General features: G+C 39.4%; 1 protein-coding gene across 3 annotated transcripts; it reads left to right on the forward strand.

The window, feature by feature from the left end:
• The first annotated feature begins 912 nt into the window (after positions 1 to 912).
• Positions 913 to 25148, forward strand: RBL1 (RB transcriptional corepressor like 1). 3 transcript variants are annotated; one of them, XM_035123307.2, is made up of 22 exons: positions 913 to 1150; positions 3334 to 3467; positions 4032 to 4232; positions 4698 to 4762; positions 4846 to 4974; positions 5069 to 5229; positions 5535 to 5584; positions 7276 to 7462; positions 8469 to 8635; positions 9966 to 10078; positions 10875 to 10978; positions 11970 to 12107; positions 13679 to 13843; positions 14032 to 14167; positions 15317 to 15568; positions 15877 to 16094; positions 17250 to 17426; positions 18727 to 18798; positions 18951 to 19029; positions 20596 to 20771; positions 21657 to 21824; positions 22143 to 25148. In XM_035123307.2, exons 1-22 carry the CDS (start codon positions 1001 to 1003, stop codon positions 22311 to 22313), a joined length of 3213 nt encoding a protein of 1070 aa, XP_034979198.2. In that variant the 5' UTR covers positions 913 to 1000; the 3' UTR covers positions 22314 to 25148. The 3 variants fall into 3 exon arrangements, with proteins under 3 accessions (XP_034979198.2, XP_034979199.2, XP_060133224.1); XM_035123308.2 differs by having other exon boundaries at positions 20599 to 20771; XM_060277241.1 differs by lacking the exon at positions 913 to 1150 and having other exon boundaries at positions 3338 to 3493.
• Positions 25149 to 25589: the final 441 nt, after the last annotated feature.

A 25589-nucleotide genomic window follows, 5' to 3' on the forward strand; every position in this document is an offset into this window, starting at 1 on the left:
ATGCACACTTCTTCATATACAACTTCTTCATGCACACGAAAGCTCATACCAATGACAAACTTAGTTGGTCTCTAAGGTGCTACTGGAACTCCCCCAACATCGAAAATTCCTTCCAGAGACCAACTAAGTTTGTCATTGGTATGAGCTTTCGTGTGCATGCACACTTCTTCAGATACAACTTCTTCATGCACACGAAAGCTCATACCAATGACAAACTTAGTTGGTCTCTAAGGTGCTACTGGAACTCCCCCAACATCGAAAATTCCTTCCAGAGACCAACTAAGTTTGTCATTGGTATGAGCTTTCGTGTGCATGCACACTTCTTCAGATACAACTTCTTCATGCACACGAAAGCTCATACCAATGACAAACTTAGTTGGTCTCTAAGGTGCTACTGGAACACCCCCAACCTGGAAGCTTAAGATTTCAGATATATAAGAATTCCCTGTTGCTATGAGAAAATAACTGCGGTTTTTGTTTGTTTTTTATTTATTTTGAACCTCGGCTGGAAAAGTGACAACTACTTCTACTGAGGAGTGTTTGTTTACCCTGCTGTCCTTTGGACAGATAATCTGGAGAACCGACAGGAAGGCTAGTAAAACGTGGAGCTGAGCAGATCACCCTGCCTTTTCCCTCCTCTTGACTCCCATGCAAAGGCTGTCTGGTGCGCGTTAGTTCGTGTGCGTGTGTATGTGGGATATCCATTTTTAAAAAATTTTTTTTGGGGGGAACCAATTATCAGAAAGGCTTGGGGACACCTGAGTGCATTTTATTCCTCCTCCCCGCACACGCACGACCACCGAAAGAAGAGTTTGCGAATCTACCGATTGCGAAAACGCCGCTAGATATTTAAAGAGGCTTCACGGGCGGGGGAGGAGCCCGAGCTGAGTGTTGCTCGCTGAGTGGCTGAGGCCGTTTTGGCGCGCTCGGCGCAAAGGGTTGTGGGAGGGTTCGGAGGCCTGTTTTTACACGGGGGTCTCGCGGGAGCGGGGGAAGCATCATGCCGGGGGAAGACGACGACCCCGCCGAGATCCAGTGTCCCATCCGGGCCGCCATAGGCCACCTCTGCCAGGAGCTCAACTTGGACGCTAGCAGCGCCGCCGAGGCTCTTCGGGATTTCACGGCCCTGCGAGGCACCTACAGCCTGGAGGTGGGAAGCAGCCTGTCCTGCGGAGGGAGGGAGGGTGGGTCGGTAGGTGAATAGGTTGCAAGCAGACGCCTCCCCCTGACCTGCCCTTCAGTGGCCTCAGCGCGGCAGGCAGCCGGGTGGGCGGGGGGCGACGGGCTGCGTGAGGGTTTTAATTCGCCTCAAGGGACGAAGCGGCTGGGCCCCACCTGGGCTGTGGGCCACTATGAAGTGCTTTTAGGGAGCTTTCAGTAGCTTCAGGCAGGGCTCCAGACTCTGTGGGTCCTCTGGCAGGCTGCCCTCCGACCCACCCCCGCTACTGCTTGCTCTCTCCCGACCCACCGGCGTCGACCCCTCTCTTGCATCTGCCGGCTTCACTTCTCGATTCACTCCTGACCGAGCCGTTTGAGACTGTTTGCTTACTCTGGGTAACGGAGGGGCAGCCGCCAGCCTCCTCCACGCGAACTTGCCTGACAGCCTTTTAAATGGGGGCCTCCCACAAGAGCCAGAAATTAACTCGAGGTCTTCAGTAAATAAGTACCAGTGAGAAACCAAGGTTTCAAAAATCTCATTTCTTCACTACTTACATCCATTTGTGTTGTCCCCGTCACCAAAATGGATTCATTACTATGCAGCTCAGCTTTCACTTAAAAGTGCATTATTAACGATTCTTAAGCTGTATTTTAATAGTCATAGCCTTCTAAGGAGCTTTGTAGGTTCTGATCAGTTGTGCCCCCATAGTCGTGAATGCCCTGGACACTTTTGCCTCCCATACCTTGTGGGCAAGGACTCGGGTTGTTTCCTTTTAATATGGACATTGAGAACGCCACCTGCTCTTGGGCCCCGAGTTGCTACCAGGCAACCTGTTTGTTAAGCATTTGTGCTGATTGCTTTGCACAAAGCTTGCAGAGAGGGGGTGTGATGTTGACTGTTTACTGAGCATTCATGTTTATTTATTTGCTGAGAGATTTCTTGAGAATTTCCCGTCCCCCAAGTTGATTCCAGCACTTAACCACTCAGTCAAGATTAGGTACAGGATTGAAAGGTTATAGCTTTGGAGTTCAATGTTAAGCTCAAATATTTAATATTGTACATGTAAGAGATTAAAGACTGAGTCAGGTTTCTAGGATTTTTGTAGTTTTTTGCAAGTTGAAAGCAAAGTGTTGTCTCCCTGCGATAGACATTTGACAATGGCAGAAGATAGCTAACCTGGCTGGCCCGAAAACTCTTCGTTAGATAAAAAGTTGTGCCATATTTCTTCTCCTTCAGTGACACATTTCCATGTTTTCATTTCTAATGCTAAAAATTGAAGCAGAAACTGAAAATAACTCCTCAGCATACGTTCTATGATGGATAATGCTGTTGCACAGTAACTTTCCAGATATTTGACTTGCATCCAAGACAGTGACTCTAAAATTTGGTGTCTTTTTAAGGGAACATTTCATTTGCTCTGTGTTTTGCAGAGAATTCTGCATGTGTTCAGAATCTAGTTAGAAAACACTTACAATTGTCCAGTCATGTGGGATGTTGGTGAATTTCAGTGGACCTCAGAACACAGCATATCTCAAGAAAAGATTGGTGGCAGTGGACAAGCTATCTTTCATAGAAGCTTTTCATATAACTTTCTCTGTGAACAATCCCAGAGTTCCCTGGAACACCGTTTGAAAATGATTGAACATGGGCTTGTCAAAGCTTGCTTGAGAGTTCATGCAAATTCAGAATAGCTATCGCTCATAGGATTTGACGTTATTTATTCTATTATATCTTCTAATAAGTACATCAAACAGAGTTGGTACCAAGTTATTCTTTAAGAGAAATTTAGTACAGTGGTACCTCTACTTACGAATAACTCTACTTACGAATGTTTCTACTTATGAATGGAGCTCCGTCCGCCATCTTGGATGCGGTTTAGATAGGATTTTTTCTACTTAGGGTTGCTTCGACTTACGAATTTTTCTCCCAATGCATTCCTATGGGATTCGACTTTCAATTTTTTTCGACTTACAAATGTGTGTTCGGAACGCATTAAATTCGTAAGTAGAGGTACCACTGTAGTTTAGTTTAAAAGAATCAAAAACATTTTTGTTACCTCCCCTGAATACTCAAGAAAATAATCGTTTCTAAAGCTGCATCTTTTTGTATTCTTTATTTCAGAGTATAAGCTGAGGATTGTTCTCTTAAAGGCCATTGTTTATTTATCTTGGCAGGGGGAAACAGTACATTGGTTGGCTTGTGCTCTCTATGTTGCTTGCCGTAAGAGTATTATCCCCACTGTAGGAAGTGGCCTGAGGGAAGGAAACTGTGTCTCACTCACCAGGATACTACGCTCAGCAAAACTAAGGTATTACTTCTTTTGAAAATAAATGGGTGAGTGCCCATACTGCTTCTAGCTTTTTTCAGTCTGAAGACATTATTTGGTGTGCTTATGATTTTATGCTTCATAAGTTCATAATTTACTATTTTTTAAAAAATTGGTTTGTGCATATAGAGGTAACCTCAGACATGAAATACTTTAAACTGGAAATTTATTTTCAAATTGCACAGTTGCCTACTTTGAGGTTTCAGAAGATTCTTGCAGATTGAATGTAGTTAGGCTAACTCTTTTAGCGTTAAAAACCAAATAGCATAGCATATGTCAAAGGATAATTCTAACACTAGTTCAAACATGCATGTGTACTTGATGATTGCAGTGCTAATGTAGTTTCTTCATATACCTTCACGACATCTCAGACCTGGACTTTGCAGTTAAGTCAGCTCATACATTCAACTGTAAACATTTTGTAATCAAGTGATTTTCTTGCATGTGCAAATGGGTCTTCAACAACACAAGAACTGTAAATTACATACCTTGTATACTGATATGAACTATAGTAAAGACTACAATCTGATGTCATTCTTTTTTAAGTTTAATTCAGTTTTTTAGTAAAATGAAAAAGTGGATGGACATGTCAAATATGCCTCAGGAGTTTCGGGAGCGAGTGGAGAGACTGGAGAGAAACTTTGAAGTGTCGGCAGTGATTTTCAAGAAGTTTAAGCCAATATTCCTGGTCATATTTAAAAATCCTGATGAAGAACAACCAAAGCTACAAAGAAGCAGGAAACACAGGTACTACTGAAATACTGGGGTATTTTGGATTATATATTGTGTAAAATAATAATACTTTAAAAATATATAATGATGAAGCTAATTGTAATCCAGCCGTTGCCAGTTTGGTACCCTTTTGACTCTAACTTCCATAATCTGCAGCCAGGACCAGGTTGGTGCAGGCTGATGTAATCTTACACAATTCCTGTGGTGCCCAACTTGAGATAGGCACAAGAAGCATTCTGCAAAATAGTGTAGTTTAGACTACAAAAGAACTAGGTAGTCAGTGGGATGGTGATAATGGTGGAAGGGTTCTTGAACATGGCAAATGGAAGTATGGCTAATGGAGGAATCCATTGTACTACTCAAGTTTAAAATTGCTACTGCAGTTTATGGTAGTTGCTAATTAGATTCAAGTTAATGCTCTAGCTGCATATCTTCATAGAACAGTTTTCTAGAACTTAACCTTGACTTTTATTTCTGTAGGCGGGTGCCCTGCAATGTTAAAGACCTATTCAACTTTTGTTGGACATTATTTGTTTACACAAAAGGTAAGTCACGCTTTAACTTGATTCCCTATATTCATTTGAAGGGTTATACGGTCTTAATTGTGTTTATGTGGTTTGTTCCAAAGGGAATTTCAATATGATTGGAGGTGATTTAGTGAACTCATACCATTTGCTTCTGTGCTGTTTGGATCTGGTTTTTGCAAATGCACTTCTGTGTCCACATAAGAGAGATCTATTGAATTCATCTTTTAAAGGTATGATTATTTTCCCCAATGCATTTTTTTTGTACAAGTCTTGAAATTAGTTTCTAATTCATGACAGACACTTACTTTTCCCCTTTTGGTTAAGGTTTGCCAGAAGACTTCCATACAGCTGATGTCAGGACTTCTGAAGGGCCTCCGTGCATTATTGCCACACTATGTGAATTACATGATGGTCTTTTGGTAGAAGCCAAGACCATAAAGGAACACTACTTTAAACCATATATCTCGAAGCTCTGTGATAGAGAGGTATATGCTCAAAAATCATTGCTAATTATTGAGTAGGTTATAATGGACTGATGATTCACTGTTTTTTTGGTAATTTTTTGTTTATTTTTAATCAAAACTTCAAGTCTGCTTTAAACACATATTTATCTTTGTCTGATATAAATAGGGAAAACATTTCTGGATAGTCTGATTCTGACTAAATAATGCTTAAGTGTCAGAGCCACTTTAACTGATGCTACACAGCTGTGCTGTCAGAGGCTGGCTTGCTTGTTCTTGTTTTATTTATTATTTGAACTGCTTTTCTGCTTTTTTGTTTTTTCATTTAGATTTTAAAAGGAGACTGTCTTTTGGATTGTAGTAACTTTGCAGACAACAAGTAAGTCTCGCATTCAAAAATTACCCGAATGCTTTTATTTCAGTGTGTGAATCTGGTGATAGAACATTTTGGAAATGGCTCTTCTATCATCTGATTGTATTACTAATGATGAATTGCAAGCTATGGCAATAAATGCACACTGGATTTTAAAATACGGTGCATTCCTATTCTGGAGTATTTCTACACAAGATCCTGAAGGATGTTATCTTGTTTTCCTGCACAATCCAGGCATGTGGATTTAGGAAGCTGCTTCATGTTGCAGACTCCAGCTCTAGTAAATTAACTTGGTTTGGGGGCAAACCTTTGGTTTACTTTGAACAAGCAGAACACTAATGCACACGGCTCAGTCCCTCCTCCTTCACTTTGCCTACTTGCAGCTGGGAGAAACAAATCATGAGACTTGGACTAGTGTTACGTGAGAACCAGCATTTGTGGTATGTTTCTCTCCAAACAAACCATTAGTGGAAGCCAAGAACAAACACTAAGCCAAATGTGGTTTGTTTCTCCTAGTTTCAGGCAGGCTGGAGCAAAGTGGGAGAATAGAGCTCATTTACTAGAGTCATGGTAAGCTATGGTTTGTTGCTTACTATGACATGCAAGCATAAGAAGCTGCCATTGGTATTTTCAGCTTATTGTTGTCTACACTGACTAGCAGCTGCTCTCCAGGGTTTCAGATAGGAATCTGTTCCAGCCCTACCTGGAGATGTCAGGGATTAAATTTAGGACCTTCTGCCTGCAGAGCAGGTGCTAGATCAATGTGCTATGGCCCTTCCCTTGACCATTGAGTCAGGAGTTGAACTTCATTAGTGGATTTCTTGTTTAAAGCAAAAACTTGTTTTATAGGCGTTGCTATTTAAAATTATATAGGGAAGTGGTGAACAATTTCCAGTGTCCAAGCACATTTGTTTGGGTCCTGCTTGGTACTACAAGATTTGAATCAAGTAGAAAGAACTTGATCATATAGTGTGGCAGTGCCTAAACAGACACCTTCACTATACAGTTGTACCTTGGCTCCCAAATGCCTTGGGAGTCTAATGTTCCGGGTCCCAAACGATTGAAAACTGGAAGTGAGTGTTCCAGTTTTCGAACGTTCTTTCGGAAGCCGAACATCCGACGGAGCTTTCATAGTTTCCAATTGGCTGCAGGAGCTTCCTGCAGCCAATCAGAAGCCACGCTTTAGTTTTCGAATGTTTCGGAAGCCGAACGGACTTCCGGAATGGATTCTGTTCGAATTCCGAGGTACGACTGTACTCTTTTCAGCACCTGCTAAAAACATTATTGTTTAGAGAAACCTACCCAGATGCTTAGAAAATTTAGTACTTTAATTTTTGTATGCTTTAAAGTACTGCTGTACTTTTTTCTTGATTTTACTGTTTTACTTTTGGTAAACCGCTCTGAGTGGGTTTTTTAAAAAATCAAGTGGTACATACATTTTACGAAAATAAATAACAATGTAAAACATTTTAAAAGGCTTTTTCAGACCCCCTAATTGCTAGTGCTTCCTTTTTCCATTCTATCCCAACAGTGGGTTTCAAAAAAAAAAATTCAACTTGTACTAGTAGAAACTAATAAACCATAGGTAGTAGAGTAGGGGAGCACTGAGAGCATGTGTGTATAGCAATGGGTAAAATATATCAGTTTAGTTTCTTTTAACATTAATTCATAATACAGTAGTGCATATTGTCTTCCAGCAAAGCATTGAATAAAGAATATGAAGAATATGTTCTGACAGAAGGAGACTTTGATGAGAGAGTTTTCTTGGGAGAAGATGCAGAAGAAGAAATTGGAACTCCTCGGAAGTTTTCTACTGATATGCCATCTGGCAAGGTGATGACAAGAGCTCATGTAGAGTGTTACCTTCAACAGCATTTTGAGAAGGTAATGTTAGTTGTATTACAGAAGTGTGCTTGCTTTCATAGTCTCCAGCAAGAAAAGTAGATGAGGTATTTTAAGTCAACGTGTCTTGAACTCTGTACAGTACATAGAAAGCAATAGTAAGTTATTTACATACATTTTTAATGCCTTTTCATGGGACACTGTCCTCACAATACAGTTTACAAGATTATAATAAAACACATAAAATAATTACAATTTCAAAATTTTAACCATAGATTACACAAATTGGAACCACCTGAAAAAAACAACTCCCTGGCACAACTCAATCAAAAGCAAACTGGAATAAAAATATCTTCATAGTTGTTGCTTGTTCTTTAATGAGCAGTGATGAGGACATTCATATGTCCCTAGAGATAGAGTTCCAAACATGTGGAGTTCCAGACACTGAGAGAGTGCTTTTCTTAGTATCCATGTGCCTACCAGCTCTCATCTATAGGCCAAAAAGCAGGGCCTCTGTAACTTATTTGTCCACATACTATTGAGAAATAAATACCAACACTTTTCAGAAGGACAGGGGAATTAATTGGTTTTCCTGACTGCACTGCTTGCAGAAAGTAAACAGGTGTTACAAAATAGAGAGAAATGGTTTCATCTTTACAAACTTTTTAAAAAATTAAGACGTGATTAATGCAAGATCTAAATAACTTTTGGGCAGATTGGGGGAGAACAATGCAGTGGTTTTGTTCATACAGTACAGTAAGCCAAACAAGAGCGTACCACTGGTGGGGAACTGAATCTGACCAGTGGACCTGATCCTCTGTTCCACCACTCTGAGCAAGCCATTTTGATAGGAGAGTGGGGCCAGCCTACCTATCAGTGGATCCAACCCATAGTCTAAAAAAAGAATGGTCAGTAGTTTCTGGGATTGCTATTTTGGGTATGTTTTTGTTGTGTCATGTTCTGCAGCTGTGATCTAAAGTTTTGATAGTATTTGTGAAGTTAACCATGGGCCAAAACAATTGAAAGATGTTTCTCTTTGACTTGGTAGAAAAGATCCTTCACACCCTCAACTCCATTGACTGGCAGGAGATACCTTAGAGAGAAGGAACAAGTAATTACTCCTGTTGCTTCCGCAACACAGAGTGTAAGCCGGTTACAAAGCATTGTAGCAGGGCTAAAAAATGCACCTAGTGAACAGCTTATAGCTATTTTTGAGTAAGTGGATACTCCTTTTCTTTCTCTCAGATCTGTAGGTCTTCCCCCATTCTGGTTTTTATCAAATCTAATCATAATCTGGGGACTGGATCCAAAGAAACATAGTGTCTTTCCTGGATTACAACTCCAATATTATCATGCAAAACACTTATTGAAATTTAAGGAACTGTCTAAAAAACTGCTAGCAATATGGCATGGGGATTGCTATTTAAGAAAAGGGGAGAATTAAACTATAGAAGCTCTTTGAATCATGACTGGGAAATATAATGACTTGCAGTTAGTAATTCATTAAGTTGCTTCCTTCTGTTTGGTTCCTTGAAGTTGTGTGAACTGATTTGAAATACAGTAAGTGTATAAGTAATGAAGTTAAAAATTAAAACTGATCATACTCTCGCCTTATCCAACAATCTTCCAGCTAGCCATGGCAGCAATAGGTGTTCATTCTATAGGAACTGAACTTTATGGCTTCCCAGCCTTGGTTATTCAGGGGTGGGGGTTAGTTAGGCTCAGTCCTCTTACAGCAAGAAAAAGTTAGATGGAAATGGAATTCCAGAACTACAGAGCTCCTTTGTTTTGGGAAGTGGTTTACTACATTTAGGGCATTCTTTTTCCACTTATTTTGTGCTAAGGCAATGATCATTTGGGAAGTTAGTTATACTTCAAAATGTTCAGTCACTCCTTGTTTAGAATAGACAATTATTAAGTTGTTGGGAATGGCTGAAGTAAGGCAATGTTGCACATCCAAATGGGGAATGGAATAAATTTTAAGCTAAATAAATAAACAACATCAAATCTATAAGTCTAATCCTTCACTTTCTGTAGTCTAAGCCTTTCATAACAGTTTGGTTCACACATAATGCTAAGATATTTGTTTGAACACATGAGCCCAGGAGATTAACCATAGTTTGTTTCTGACAGCAAACCACATAGTAGCTTGTAGTTGGCTTACAAGCCATTGCTTGTTTTAAGTATGATTTGATGTTATATGTGAAGCCAATAGCTTTGTTTAATCATGGTTTATTTGGGCACCCCACCCCTGACATTCATCATGTTACAAGAGCAGATGGAAATCTAATCTGGGCAACAAACCAAACTTTGACGAAACAAGTCATGACTTTTTTGCATGCCTGTTATACAACTCATGCTATGTTGAGCAAACCATTGTTCAAATGTAAAATCATGTGCAAATGCAGCCAATGTATTCTAGTTTAAAATGCAGTAAAGTGAAGGTATTAATTACAAAAGAATGTGGCAAGTGGAAGCCTTTCTATCTAAAGATAATTACATAACATTTCATATATTATGTTAATTTATTGGTTTTATACTATAGGTCTTGTATACAAAATCCTGTGGAAACAATCATGAACAGAGTGAAAGAGATAGGGGAAGTTTTTTGTCAGAGCTATACACGATCAACTGATGATCAGCCAGGATCTCACATAGGTAGGAATGGAAGTAACAATTACATATAAAATTTCATATGTTTCAAAGCCAAAGGTAACAAAAACACAACTTTCAGTTCTTTGTGTAAATGGCATGTTTGGAATACTTCATGTAGCTGTTTTAATATACTGTACTGATTTCCATCTTTAGGGGAGGAGTGCTGTTCCTTAGGTGGCTATAAAGACTACCCATACAAAACAGTTATCGGCAGTCTTATGGGAACCCAAAGGTTTGCAGAAATATAGAAAACTCTTCAAATGCCCCCTCTCCCCACATTCCAGAGAGGCCTGAAATGACCAAGGAACGTTGGCTGGTTGCCTGGCTGTCAGTTAGGCGAGGGAATGGAAAACTAGGAGGACAGGAAATAGAATAGAGTGGCTGCGATTCTGAACAGGGAGCACTCCACACTGCAACATTTTGTTTCAGATCCTACTTGTAGCTAGCATGAATTGTCTGTTGCAGGCTTCCTCAAACTCAGCTCTCCAGATGTTTTGAGACTAGAATTCCCATCATCCCTGACCACTGGTCCTGCTAGCTAGGGATCATGGGAGTTGTAGGCCAAAAACATCTGGAGGGCCGAGTTTGAGGAAGCCTGGTCTGTTGCATTTACTGTCCCATCCCATGCATGCTCACTATAAAATAAGCCCCCTACTGCATTACTCTGACTCACAGGATGGCACCCTGAGCCATTTGATGTTTTCTTCATCAATATGAAGTCACAAACTTTTGGGTCTTACTATAGAAGTATAATATAATTAAACTGTAAAAATGTAAACACTTTCTGTTTAAATTGCAGATTTTGCTGTTAACCGGTTAAAATTGGCAGAAATCCTCTATTATAAAATCTTGGAAACCATAATGGTACAAGAAATGCGGAGGCTACATGGCAAAGACATGTCTGTAAGTAAACCAACTGGGGGTGGGGTGCAGTATGGAAAGCCTATTTTGGTGAACAAAATCCAAGGATCAGAATTTTCAGGCTTTTTCTCTCATTCTGAAGATTGCATGAGGGGTTCAGTTTGCATTCAGAAGTTCCTAGGTACAGTTCCCAGAATTTCCAGGTAAAAGTTGTTAGGACAGAACTCTGCTTGGGACTTTGGAGAGCTCTCTAGTTAGAGTAGGCAATAATTACCTAGCTGGACCAATGTAAGAGCAAGGGTATTGGACTAGATGGGCTTTTCACCTGATCCAGCAGGGCTCTTATGTTCTTAATGAACTGGTTCTGTATAAGGTCACTTGAATGTGCTCAACCTTCCCTTGTACTACTTCCCTTGTAATTAGTTCACTTATGTGCTGTTCAGATGATAGTACCTTCCAAACTGGGGCAGCCATCTCTCCTCAGTCCTTCCCCAGAGACAAAACTGGTCTCACCTATGTTAGCTTTTTAGGGTGAAGATACTCTGTTAAACTATTTATTAGAAGCTTCATTTTATATCAGTATTAGTTTATTAAATACTGAATAATTCAGTGCTGTGTTTGGAACTTCAAAAACCCGTTTCCCTATCACCTACAGAATCTGCTATTAAAAATATAACCAGTGGTAATTCTGAAGAAATGTGTTGTTACCACCAGTAAAACTGGAAATGAATGCTTGCCTGTTATACTTCACCTAGGTTTTTACTATATGAAACATCTTTTTTGAAGTAGAATAATTGACAGAACTTCTAAAAAGAGAGAAATCAGAAGCAGATCAGGAGCATTAGGCATAGAGCTGTGCTAATGTCCGCTGTGAACTCTCTAGTGTTGGAGCACCTTCCATATAACTAAATCTCAACTCTTCCTGACAAAACAGCTTGAATATCTCAAGTTTGATTGGCAGGGTTTAAAAAGCATGCTGAATTACAATTTGCTATATGACTGAGAGGTTAAACATTCTGCTTTTTCCTTATAGGCCCTTTTAGAGCAAGATATTTTCCACCGTTCCTTGCTGGCATGTTGTTTGGAGATAGTGCTGTTTGCATATAGTTCACCACGAACTTTCCCCTGGATCATTGAGATTCTTAACCTCAGGCCATTCTATTTTTATAAGGTAAAGCACAAGCAAAGCACTGACTTCGTGTATTGTATATTAAGTTGTCAAAGGGCTGTTTCACAGACTATGCATGCTTGATAGGAACAGTAGGGGTCAGTCACAGTGCCTTGGCAGTGCAAGATTGTTGCATGCATACTTAACAGATTTGGACATACACTTGAAGCCTCTTGATGCACACATAAAAATGTAATGTGTTAATCAGGGCCGGCTCTAGGGGTAGTCTGGGTGGCGCAGGGCGCCAGGGTGCCGGCCCGGTAGGGGGGCGCCGCGTGGCAACCGTGCTGCGCGCTGCACCCGCCCACCAGCCGCGGCAAGAAGCGGGGCGGGGGTGCCAGAGCGATCTCCGCACCAGGGCGCCCGACGTGCTTGAGACGGCCCTGGTGTTAATGGCCCAGGCATTTAGTATTGGTCAAAGTTAGGCCTAACTTCTGTCTTATGAAACAAATATAGAACTTGTACGTTAGTGATGAAATTGTTTAGCTTCCATACTACTTTTTAAGGTGGAGATGCCATCCAACGAAGAGTTGAAGGAAGGAGTTAGGAAGATTAGTAAAAGAAGGCATAACTGAATTAAAGTTGGTTTGCAATTTGGCAAATCCTTCTTTCTGACTTCTTACAGAAATGACACCTAGACAATAATGCCAATCAGTTACTATCTTTTGATAGGTAAAAATTTTGTACACTGATGAGTGTTTGTGTTCTTTGTAAAGTAATTTTCTTGGCTACTATGTAATGTACTGTGTGGGGCTACCTTTGACGGTGACTCAGAAACTACAACTAATCCAGAATGGGACTGCTAGATTGGTGACTGGGAGCAGCTGCTGAGACCATATAACACTGGTCTGAAAAGATCTACATTGGCTCCCAGCATGTTTCCGAGCACAATTCAAAGTATTGGCTCTGACCTTCAAATGGTTCTGACCCGAAAGAGCCTCATCTTTGTATACCTGAAGGAACATCTTTACCTTTATCATTCAGACAAGACACTGAGGTCCAGTTCTGAGGGCCTTCTGGTGTTTCCTTCACTATAGAGAAGTGAAGGTACAGGGAACCGGGCAGAGGGCCTTCTCGGTAGTGACTCGCGCCCTGTAGAATGCCTTTCTGTCAGATGTCAAAGAAATAAACAATTTCACGACTTTCTGAAGGCATCCTTGTATCAGGAAGTTTTTAATGTCTGAGGTCTCACTGTTAATAATAAAATGATCATATCCAAAATGTTTGGGGTTGTATTATTATTATTTATTAAATTTGTATACCACCCTATACCCGTAGATCTCACGGCAGTTTATATATGAAATTCCAAAATTAAAAACTGCTGGAGTAAAAGAGTCTGAAAGCAATTCAGTTTTTATATAATTTTTTGGTGTGCCTGAGAAAAATTTGAAGACTTTGGAGATGAGGTTGGAGAAAAATGCTGAAAGAACACAGGAGAGCCTCCAAAACGCCAGATGAAACGAGCTGTGGGGAAAATGCTTTGGATATGCAATTCTTAATGTGAGACAATGAAGATGGTTAGTGAAGTAGATTTTTACAGTGTGTCTGTGACCAAAATACTATTTTCATTCAAGGTGATTGAAATATTGATTCGATCGGAAGAAGGACTCTCTAGAGATATGGTAAAACATCTCAACAGCATTGAGGAACAGATTCTTGAAAGCCTAGCCTGGACAAAAGATTCTGCTCTGTGGGATGCCCTCCAAGCATCAGAAAACAAGGTCCCTACCTGTGAAGAAGTATGTTGACAGGCAAATAATTAAAGTTGAACACATGGGAGGAATTTAAGTCATATTTCTCACCCCTTAAATCAAGGAGGGAAATTTCTGGTGAACTACTCAGTTCCCCATTAAAGAAATATTTGTATAATAGACAGCAAAACAGTATTAATCCTACCTCTTCAAAATTGTCACATTTTCTTTCCCAGGTAATATTTCCATGTAATTTTGAAACAGGGAATGGAGGAAGAGGACTCGGACATCTTCCCATGATGCCAGTATCTCCTATAGTGCATCCTCGAGTAAAAGAGGTTCGGACAAATCTTGGGGAAAGTCTTAGACGGGGTAAGCTCATCATCTCCCTCCCCTTTTCCTCAATATCTTATTACTGTTTTCTGTCTGTGAAATGACTTGTATTTAAAAGCATCTCATTGTCCAGGTTGTCAATTAGAATTGGTCATCTGGGTTTTAGTTAAAAGCTAGAAGGAAAGCATTCAATGTTTTACTTTCTGAAAACCTTTCCTTCAAAATTTTGAAAGTTATATAACTGCCACTATACATATATCTGGGTAGTACTGTCAGCCATAAAAGCCTCTAAAGGTTGCATTCATTGTTGGTAAACTCTTAAAGGCGCATGCCAATGATAGGCTGCACCAGAGTGACCAGGCACATAGAGAGGCAGGCAGACATACCTCCACCCAACTAATCTGCAACCATCAGCAAAGGGATAAGTGGGATTTCCCCCACAGTGCTGCACATGGGGAGGAAGATGGTACCAGCTCTTTGTGTTCTTTGTAAAGCTGCCTCTCCTGCTTTTTGTGCACTATGATTGCTAGCAGGTCAGAATGCTCCAGAAACTGGAAGGAACTCCAGCCTGCTTGCAATAGTAACATGCAAGTGGGAGAAGAGGGGCTGCTCAGGGCTGATGGGTCATTTTAAGCAGTTAAGCAGACCTAACCAAGCTTACAGACTATAGGCTTACAAACACTGGCCTAGATAAGAAAGTGGAAAGTGTTGCCCTTCTTAAGAAGGAAAACAAGTTTTACATAAGTGACTCATTGAGAAGGGTTGCTTCTGCTTGAGGACAAGAACACACTTTATTTCTAAATTGTTTACTTCTAAACAAGTTGTTTCCCAAAGAAAAGATCCTTCAAGGAGTGTTAAGAATCAGCAGCCTAAATGAATGTTAGTCTCTCGCTCACACACTGTAATCTCCTGTAGATTGCTGAGCTTCATTATTTTCCTTACTGATGTATGGCTTGTGACAAATGAAAAATTCCATTCAGTGGTAAATGTGACCTTGTTATTTAGACTCTGAGAAAGAATTTTTGTGGAAATAGGAACTTAAATCGATAGAGATTATTTAGAAATTATGAAAATGTAGTATTGGTGCATGACTATTCTGCGTCTCAAAATTTAATTACTGAAATGAAGTTAACCTCTCTGTGATCAGGTTCATTTTGTTGTGACACATTGTCCCCTCTTTCATTTTAGATATGCAACCATTGTCTCCCATTTCTGTTCATGATCGCTATAGTTCTCCTGTGGCAGGAAGTGCTAAGAGGAGACTTTTTGGAGATGAAAGCCCTAAAGAAAAACCTGCAGAAAAAAATCTGACTGAAGGGACTAGGTTGAAAATTGCCCCGGTGTCAAGCTTTGTTGATGAAAATGTGCCTGTTTCAACTGAGCAGACGGTTCTTGCAATGACAACAGCTACAGTAACAGGACAAAAAATTACATTGCATGGTAAGTTGAATATATATAATTGCAATTTATAATTTAGCTTATAATGCTGGTAATCTTGGAGAAGAGTAATAAATGTGAAACTTTCGTCTATAAACACTTTTGGTTCACTGAATGCCTTTTAACTATTGTGGAAAATTCTCTTTGGTGTGTTTGTTTATAAAGGCATTATATGGTATAGCTATATTGATGAGTAAATAACATGCATATCAATACACATATAACAAGTTTCTATATAATTTTTCTGTTTGCAATTAACCATTGCACGTGTGTTGTAAATACATAAATTGTAACTTGTGGATATACCCTAGGTATTGCAAATAATACTGGAGGGATACCTTTGATACCGATTTCGGTCAACTTGTCTGAAGAATCTAAAGTGGACAGCCTTGGACAAGCCCCACTCACTGCTCAAGCTTTAATCAGTGTCTCTCCAAGTCATCCTCATATGACTCATGCACAAGAGGCATATCAGCCAGCTGGAAGCAGGCCAAAGAAAACTGGATCTCTTGCACTATTTTTCAGAAAGGTAGAAAGTGTTTCTAGAAGATATTTTTTGCTAAAGTTTCTAACGCCACCTCCCCCTGCCACAAAATAATGCTTCGTAGTAATAGCCCTAACAAAATATTCTACATTAAAGCCAGCAGGATTTACTTCACAACATTGTACAAAATAGATTTACTCCAAGTCACTGTTACAGGAGCGTCCTACACACGAGTAGGATCTTGGTAAAGACACATGCCCAACTGGCATGTTCTCTCCCTCCTGGTCGATCGTTCGGGAGCTTCAAAAGCTGTCTCCAGCCCAAACATCACAGCGACTGATGCTTTGGAGACATCAGCACACTTAGGGATCTGCAGAGTCTTCGCACTTTCCGTAATAGACCTCAGCAATTCAGCATTTTGGCTAATCTACGTTTATTTACATATAATACACTTGGAGCACTGCAACATGGCTCCCCCCCCTCTCTCTCTAGCATCAGACAGCAAAGAGAAAGAACAAGGGACAATAGTCCCACTTCAGGGAACACAGTAACACAAACATCCTGTCTCCGTCACTTCCCACTCCATGGAATGACAACATACACCATCATGTGATAGACAACAATCCCATGACTGCAGACACTGGGAATGATTCTTCAACAGTCACAGTATGCTGGCTTGGATCTAAAGTTCCACTTGTGTGAATGGAAGCACTGGCCGGGGGGGGGGGGGCGGAACCCACAGAAGCTGGAGAGCATCTGTTTTGGATTAAATTGCCCCTATGGGATAAGGATGAAATGTTTTTAAATATCCAAATGGAGATGGGATATAACTAAGCAATGAGCCTACAGTAGAGCATGAAAATCAATTAAAATGGGTGTAAGGGGAAATACATATACCAAACACATTGGGAAAGAGACACCTTCTATTTATATGCTAGCGTTAGAAGCCTTTGAGCCAAGATGGGGAGTAGCTTTAAAGGAGAACATTTATGGTGGGCCATAGCATTTTGCATGTGTGCATACCACTGTTTCAAACATCTCCTAAAATATAAAGTCTGTATTAAAGAACAAAATTACCTTAAATAAAAATAGTGTACACTTCCATTTCCTCACATTCCTATTCCTTGTTTGTCCCTCAAATTCCTAACATTCCAAAAAATCTGTTAAATTTACTTAGTGTTACACGGTAATTCATCTTAGGTGTATCATCTGGCAAGTGTGCGGTTGCGTGATCTGTGCATAAAACTGGATGTTTCCAATGATTTGCGCAGGAAGATATGGACATGTTTCGAATTCACATTGGTTCATTGTACAGATCTAATGAAAGATAGGCACTTGGATCAGCTCCTAATTTGTGCTTTGTTCATCATGGCAAAGGTAAGGCGTTCTGTTCAGAATGCAGTACTGTTTTTATGTTATATTCTGGCATGAATTTCATATCACCATTCCAGCTGCCTGTTTAGTGATATATGATAAGTTGTTCAAATACAAACCTAACGATTCTGTGTTTTTTTCCATCCCAAATCCTTGGTATTAGTAATTTCCCTTTGTGTCAATCAAATACTGTAACAACAATTTGCTGCCTGCTCGCTATCACAGCATGGATTAGTTGTTGCATGCAAAACCTGGATGCTTTGATACTGAGCCTTCAAAACTGTGTTATATAGCAGTTTGATAAGATTTCCTTGTGTTCCCCAGAGGTGCTATATGTAGCTGGTCGCTTTTCAGAATCTTTCCTGTACCACAAGTCCTCTAGAGTCTCTTGAAGCAAATGCCAACTTATATTTAAGAACAACACATAGTCGTTTCACGTTTATCTAATTTGAGCTCTTCAAACTGCCAAGTGAATTAGGAAGGTAGGAATTTATACCTTTACCTTGTGAGTTAGAAACAGAAATGCACTTAGTAGCTGTAGGAAACCCCTTTCTCCATTTACCCATAGTTGTAGTTATGGAGCTGGAGAGTGGGAAGTATTTGCTGGGCATTCCCTTTCCAAAGCAGTTGCTGAGCAAAGGGAAGAGCAAGGAATTTATTTAAATACCAGTGCTCAGTTAGGTGTGAGCTCCAACAATATTTGCTGTCACGATCTTTACAAATGATGTGAGTGGGAGTATGCAACAAAAGACATTAATTCAAACTATGTGCCATTTTACAATGATAATAAAATATGACTCCTGTTACTTTGAGGTCCCGTAGAATTACTTCCCACCATGTAATTTATTTATCATTAATATTTATTAAATTTATACCGCTCTCCTCCATAGATCTCAGGGCAGCTCACAACATAAGCATTTATGAACACTTTGGTCCCTACTGCCACACACTTAGCCATATGGCATGCAACTAAAAAAAACCCTCAAATGCACAGCATCCCACCAGTTTTGTGTTTCTTCATAAAGATTGTTGCTGGCGGATACCTCATTTAGGCTATATGCAGTCATCATGTATTCATATGCACTAGCACTGGCTCATTTTCATCTCAAAGGCCCAGCTCCTTATGCTCCATTGGGAATTTCCTCCTAAAGATTTATTGAGTTGTCAAGCAACACAAAGAGCTGCAGGAGAAGTCATTGGAAGCTCACTTGTGCATGTAGAAGCGCTCTCCCAGCCCTTCAAATCCATGCATGTCTACAGGAATGTTTTTATTGTGTAATGAGTTTGGCCATGTTTTGTTCAGGTATCCAAAGATGAAAGAACGTTTCAGGACATAATGAAATGCTATAGAAACCAGCCACAAGCAAATAGCCATGTAAGTATGTTCTCAAAAAAAAACATTTTTTAAGGCTTTCAGTAAAGTATTACATTTGTTACTTAAATATTACCTGCACTTTTGAGAAATTGTAAACCTTTTCTTTCAATTTACCAGCAATTCCAAAACCTGCATTTTTCCATGTGCTATAGGTCTACAGAAGTGTTTTATTGAAAAATGCGTCCACAGAGGCAGCGTCAGATATAAAAGTTGAAGAGATGTCAGAAGAAGGTAAGTAAATCTACTATTTTTAAACTTTAATTGAATGGTTTAAGGGGAAATGAAATTCCTGAATACATACATTCATAAGGGGGGGGGGTTGTATTCATCTAGGTTTTACTCAGAGTAGACCTATTGAAATTTATGGCATTTGGGTATTCAGTTGACTAAAACTGAGTTGAATACCACCCTGATGCCCAAGTTCTATAAATCTGCTGAAAAGATATGGCTCTAAAGTTGGTGGTAGAATCAGATACTTGGACTTTTAGTCCAAGTTCTTTTATGACAGAGATTCTTCAGACCAAACTACCCCTAGAAGGAGGTAGAAAAATGACAAATGTGTGTAGCTGGGAAAGCCACCCAGAGTGGCTGGGGATAAATATTATTATTATTATTATTATTATTATTATTATTATTATTATTATTATTGCTATTATTATTATTATTATTATTATTATTATTATTATTATTATTATTATGTGACCAAGGAAAGAGTAGGAATAACCAGTGTGACACACATAAGTAAACATCCATAGGACGGTCCTGTAAGGTTGGAATTTAAGGATCTCTTTAGGCACATGCAGGTGTATCCATTCATACAATCCCTGGATATTTGTTTTCCCCCAAAAAAATTGCAGTTGGATTAAAACTTCTGTACTACTACCAACATTGAGTTGGTGTAATAATCTTAGAACATGAAAATATAGGAAGAAAATTATACGAAAGAAGTGGGGAAGAGTTAAAACTATACTATATTGCATTAACACAGGCCTGGGAGCAGAGATGTGTTTTTACAAGATTCCTAAATGTCATGAATGTGGATGACCCCAGTGCATAGAAAGGCCTTCATGAGAGCAGGTGTACCAGCACTTTGAATTGTGTTTGGAAATGTTCTAGAGAGCAATAAGTTTCTTTCAGTGAGTGCTGTTGAAATATATGTTCCCATTAACTTGTCCCAGTCAGCAAATAGCATCATAAAGAATGCATTACAGTAGTAGTAGTAGTAGTAGTAGTAGTAGTAGTAATATTTTTTTATTTATACATACCCCAGCCACTCTGGGCTGCTTCCAACAAAATATTAAAATACAGTAATCCATCAAACATTAAAAGCTTCCCCAAACAATCCTAGATGCTACTCAAGCATGGGTTGGGCTATTTCTGTCCAGGAGGCCATAGCTGGCATATCACCCTAAACTGATGAAAGTCACTCCTTGTCACAGAGGCTCCTCGGTCTCCAGTTACAAGATGAAAGAAAGCAAGATGAGCATCTGTGTTGGGTAATTTGGCCAGAATTCATTACATGGTGAACTGATTTTATTGCTGGTTTGAAATTATATACATTGGCTCAATCCCCATTTACTACAACCACTTAAGACTGGGGATGCTGTACCTAAGTTACTTACTTCCAAGTAAACAAGCAAAGGCTTGTGCTGTTGGACCACTTATAGCAGATTGGGTGAATGGTGAAGAGAGAAGTTATCTATCTGCCTGTATCTCTACCATTTCAAATCTTTCCTAATAATAATAATAATAATAATAATAATAGCCTATGTTATTTTTCTTACACCTTCATTTCAGTAGACTTACCCAGGAAGATGAACTGTTCACCTATGAGAACAAAAACAGAAATTCCCAAAGACTTGGAAAAGGAGGAGAGAGGGGATCTTCCAACATTTTATGACACCATCTATTTAGGAAGAGTGCAGGTCTTTGCACTGAAATTGGAACCTACGTCAGATAAACACCACCCAGAGGTAATACATAAGGGAATTTGGGGGGGGGGGAACTATGTGGACTCCTATTAAATCTGTTTGTATTAATCAATTATGAAACTTACTGTGTGTAACTAATAAGGAGTAGTACCATGGTCATTAGCTTTCTACATAAGCATAATTTGAATGGTTGCAAATTTACATTCAAAATGTCTTGAGAAATTGTTGGGTTCTCTGAAAGATCCTTCAATACAGTCATACCTCATGTTGCGTCTGCTTCAAGTTAATGTCTTTTCAAGTTGCGTCCCATGGCAACCTGGAAGTACCGGAACGGATTACTTCCGGGTTTGCCACTCACGCATACGCAGAAGCGCTAAATTGTGTATGCAAACGTGGCGCTTCTGGATGCAAATGCTTCGATGTGCCTCTGGGACGGATTACATCTGCAACTCGATGTTCCACTGTATGTAAATGACCTAACAGCCCTAAATTTCAGTAATACTGTGATGATAAATAACCTAGGTTTTAAGTAATGCATACTTAACAAATGTGGTATGTTAAATAAAATTATTATTAGATGTGTATTCTAAAGAGAGATTCAAAGAGGTGCATGTTATATTGTTCTCCTCTTAACTGCTATACAACAAGTTCCTATAAGTCTTAGGTACCAGAGAATTCTTTTCAAAGCCTAAGATCAAATTAATGGTAGCTATTTGATGAATTGGTATGGAAGCAGCCTCAGGAATCTCTTTGGTGGCTGAAAAAGATCCTTCAAAATTAAGAGTATAACATACCTGGTCTAGAAAATGGTAATATAAACTTTGTTACAATTGTCATTTTTGAGCTTGTGTTCTTCAGTTAAATCTTACATTTGCAAAATTAGAGAATGGCCTGTCTGTATTTAACTCTGCAATTTTTCTTTCCAAGGTTGAAGCACCTTCCCTTTCCCCATTTCCAAGCATTAAACATCAACCTGTATCTCCTCGGCGGATATCCCAGCAACATTCTGTTTATGTTTCACCACATAAGAATGGTGCTTGCTTGACACCTAAAACTGCTGCCCTCTTATATAAATTTAATGGGAGCCCTTCTAAGGTAAGATGCTGTTTAAGTGTTTAAAACCTTCTCCATACCTTTTTGAAGTGCCCTAATACTATATGTGATTGTAATAATTTAATCAAAGATTGAATATTATACAGCACTTCTGAACATTTTTTTAAAGCTGCGGGCAATATCTAGTTGAGTTGGTGCATGAGTAGAACTGACAAGATTCTGCAGTGCAGATTAGAGTAAGGGGAAGTTTCTGCAATGTTGGATTTCCCCCTAATATACTTTAATAAAGACACATATTAAGCTCTTTTTGTTTTTATCTTTAATTATTACCAGCTTTGATTGTAATTCTTTAATTTTCAGAGTTTGAAGGAAATCAACAATATGATAAAACAAGGAGGACAGAGGCCTAAGAAGAGAGCAATCTCAATTGACAGTGACACAGAATCACCAGCAAAGAGACTGTGCCAGGAGAATGATGATGTTTTACTTAAACGCCTTCAGGATGTTGTCAGTGAAAGAGCAAATCATTAGGTCTGCAAGAATACTATGTGGGCCAAAGCTTGTTAAGATCTGTCTCATGTAGCTCAAAACACTGTCCTCTCTCAACTTTTAATTTTTGCTTATGTTACATGGGTGGTGGACTAGTCAAAACATTGAAGTAGTTTTATGGTACTTCATTTTTTAAAATGGAACTTTTAGATCCTTTGTCCTACAGCTTATAGGTGCAGCTATTTGATTTTTAAGTTTTATTCTGAAATTAGGAACCAGTTCCTACTATGAGAAGGACCAAAGTTTTCAGATTGCAGCCACCACATGTTAGAGATGTAATAACCAGTCAGTTGTTCCTTAGTGTGATTATTCTCTTGGTTTGAAGTTCACTTGGAGAAATAGCTTGGTTTTTATTGGTTGAAAGAACATTATTACCTTCTTCACATTATTTTAATGTGACGTAAGTTGGACAATGTAGTGGTTCTCTAAACTCCCTGTCCCTAGCAACCAGTCCTTCCATGTAAGACCAGGGCTGGGGGAAAAGGACAGGAGTATAGTTAACCTTCAAAACACAAAACAAAAGGTAGGATTCTGCCACCACTTCCTTAGACCCCAAGTAACCTTAGAGCAAGAGTTAAGGAAGACCACTCCAGCCTTTACCAGGTTCCCTTGGCCCTGTGTACTTTAAAGTACCGCAGACAGAATTTCAACAGGTAGTGTTAGTAGATGTCTGAATGGCTAGGCACTGATTCAGCTTCACCGGCAAAAGCACCACCAAAGGACAAAAGTATCCTTTTCAATATTTATTAAAAGGAAAGGCAGTTTAGTAAAATAATGCAATTCTTTAAAAAACAGGTTACACAGTTCTTGAGAGGTTACAAGCAGAAAATAAGAATGAACTGGTTGCATACTCACGCTAAACCCTTATATCAGAGAAGCAAGTTTCATTAATCCACTGAAAGCTAGATCCTCCTTAGAGAATCACCAATAGCAGGGGGTCAAACATATATATTGTATGATTGTCAAACTGACACAACGAATCCTGTTTGTACTCAAGCCTTGATCCTCCCCAAATTCTCAGACAAGTACTTTAAATCACAAAGTACCTGTTTAACCTCCTGAGCATGAATTTGCAGCCCCAATACACATCTTAAATTACAGTTCACCCTTTTATGCTGTAAATCAGATAAGCATCTCTCTGCTTGGAGAGTCATAGAGCAATTAGCTGACCCAGAGGTGTGAAAAGGAATTTGCTTTTTAACGACCCCTTTCCCCAGAAGACTGCAGTTTCTCCCATCCCACATTTCTCCTGTGCTTTGAACCAAAGTTAGACACACAAAAATTTCCCAATATCAATACATCCTCTAATCACTACAGACAATGCTTACTTTTAGTCATTCATCTAGTAAAACCAGGTATTTTTCACTTCCTAGTTGAGAGTGAAGAGATGTCACCTTTTTATCTGATGCTTGGATAGTGTTTTGATTTGAATCATGAGCATAATGTTAAAGGGCTGTACTCTTAGCTGCAGGTAGGATGGCTAACTTTCTGCAGAATGAAGTGAAATGGGGTTTGGGATTGTTTTTGTTGCTGGTACAACAGCAAAGGTGAAAGCAGCCTACAATCTTCTATTGTAGGCCATAGTGGGAAAATACTATCTTCTGTTATCTTACTATCTCATTTTATTTTTGTTTCTTAAAGAGGCCATGAGTTATGCTTTTAGACAGAAGCACTCTTTGTAACTTCCAGAGCTTACATTGCTTTCTCTGTCGTGCTGGTACCTCTGCCTACATACTGTAAGCCAACTATGAAAAGCATGTCATTCATACTCTACAGTTGATTTCTTAGTTCCTCAGGTAACATGCCTGCTTACACTTTGATGAGCCTGGCTATACATTGCAGCTGCTTACAAGCAACCATCTCTGAGTGTCAGGCATCCCAAATATATCTCCCCCGCAACTGCCCCCCCCCCAAACAAGAAAGGCTGCAGTGGCTTGAAGCACCAACTGGACGTATGCTTTTCTCTGCTCTCAGGTAGAAGAAATTGTCCTCACCAAGTCAAAGGAGTAAGAAATGCACCATGTTAGTGTGAAGTCATAGTGATTGCAAATTGAGTATTAGCAACATGGAAAGATAATATTTTTTTAAAAAACAACCCTCAACCAGCAACAAGAAAAGACATGCATTCTTTATTTGGACAATACGTTTTTCCAATTCCTGTGATTTGCTGGGGCTCTTTTTGCTTAAGTGTTACTACATTCCTATTAATAAATACTGCCCCCCCCCCAAAGTATAATTTCGCTTGTGTAGTATCTACACAAAAGTTAGCCTTAATTGGGTGTTTTTGTACATTATATGTAACTATTGTAGGATTTAGTCTTCATTTTCTATTACTGGCATTGGGTACCGAATTAATTTTTAACTCTTTATGCTTAGGGGTCTCTAAAGAAGATATTTGATTAGGAGTACCTTATGAAGGTATGGTTCTCTGGTTGGTATGCGCAGGGGGAAGCACTGGTTGGTTGGGCAAACTTTCAAATCTTCAGCCCTGTTGGACTCACGTCAATAGGTCAGAAAGTGTGTGTGCAGCCTTCCTCCTGCCTCCCACATGAAATATATTCTATCTCATTGGTCTTAAATGGAGGGAAAACAAGTAGACCCAGTCCCAGGACTGGCATATTTTCCCCTTTATCTGAGGGCATGTCAAGGGATTAGAAATCCCTTGGAATCCCACAGAAACGTGCTTGGAATTAACCCCCCCCCCCAAGCTGCTGTTGGGACATGGGGAACAGCAACTAAGATTTCCATGGCTGCACTGCAGAGGCCTTTATGGTTGGATTTTCCCCTCTGCCCACCTTAAGTCAAAATTTGAATGCACTGAAGTCTACCAGTCTAATAGGTAGTAAGGCAAAACAGAAGAGCCATGGTTTCATGCTTCACGACAGAAAATGTCAGTGTATTTGTGTTTTAATAATTGGATAGGGAATGAAATTCCCCAAGTGCCACAGGATCTAAATGTTGAGCTTTTTATAAAGTTAGTATCTCTGTGGCAATGACGGCTTTGAAGGTGTGTTACTTGTTACATTTTTACTGTGTAGCATAAAAATGCAATGAGCTTAGTAGACTGTCGGCTGTGTGTACTGTTATTTTAGTGCATTCCCCCCACATCAGTTGATCTTAATTTCTCAAATGCTCTTTCTCAAAGTATCTGCCCTCCAAACATATCTATATTTTCTTATCTCAACGGCTGATGCCGAATTTATTAATAATGATTTAATAGGTTGTATTATATTTTGTAACTTTGCAACTTTGTCTACA

This window comes from Zootoca vivipara, chromosome 7 (assembly GCF_963506605.1).
Source record: "Zootoca vivipara chromosome 7, rZooViv1.1, whole genome shotgun sequence".
In the NCBI taxonomy this organism is placed as follows: Eukaryota; Metazoa; Chordata; class Lepidosauria; order Squamata; family Lacertidae; genus Zootoca; species Zootoca vivipara.

Coding starts and splice junctions, on each gene's coding strand:
- RBL1 (XM_035123307.2), top strand. CDS start 1,001: ATGCCGGGGGAAGACGACGACCCCGCCGAGATCCAGTGTCCCATCCGG. Junction 3,468..4,031: donor CTACGCTCAGCAAAACTAAG/GTATTACTTCTT, acceptor TTCTTTTTTAAG/TTTAATTCAGTTTTTTAGTA. Junction 5,230..5,534: donor CGAAGCTCTGTGATAGAGAG/GTATATGCTCAA, acceptor TTTTTCATTTAG/ATTTTAAAAGGAGACTGTCT.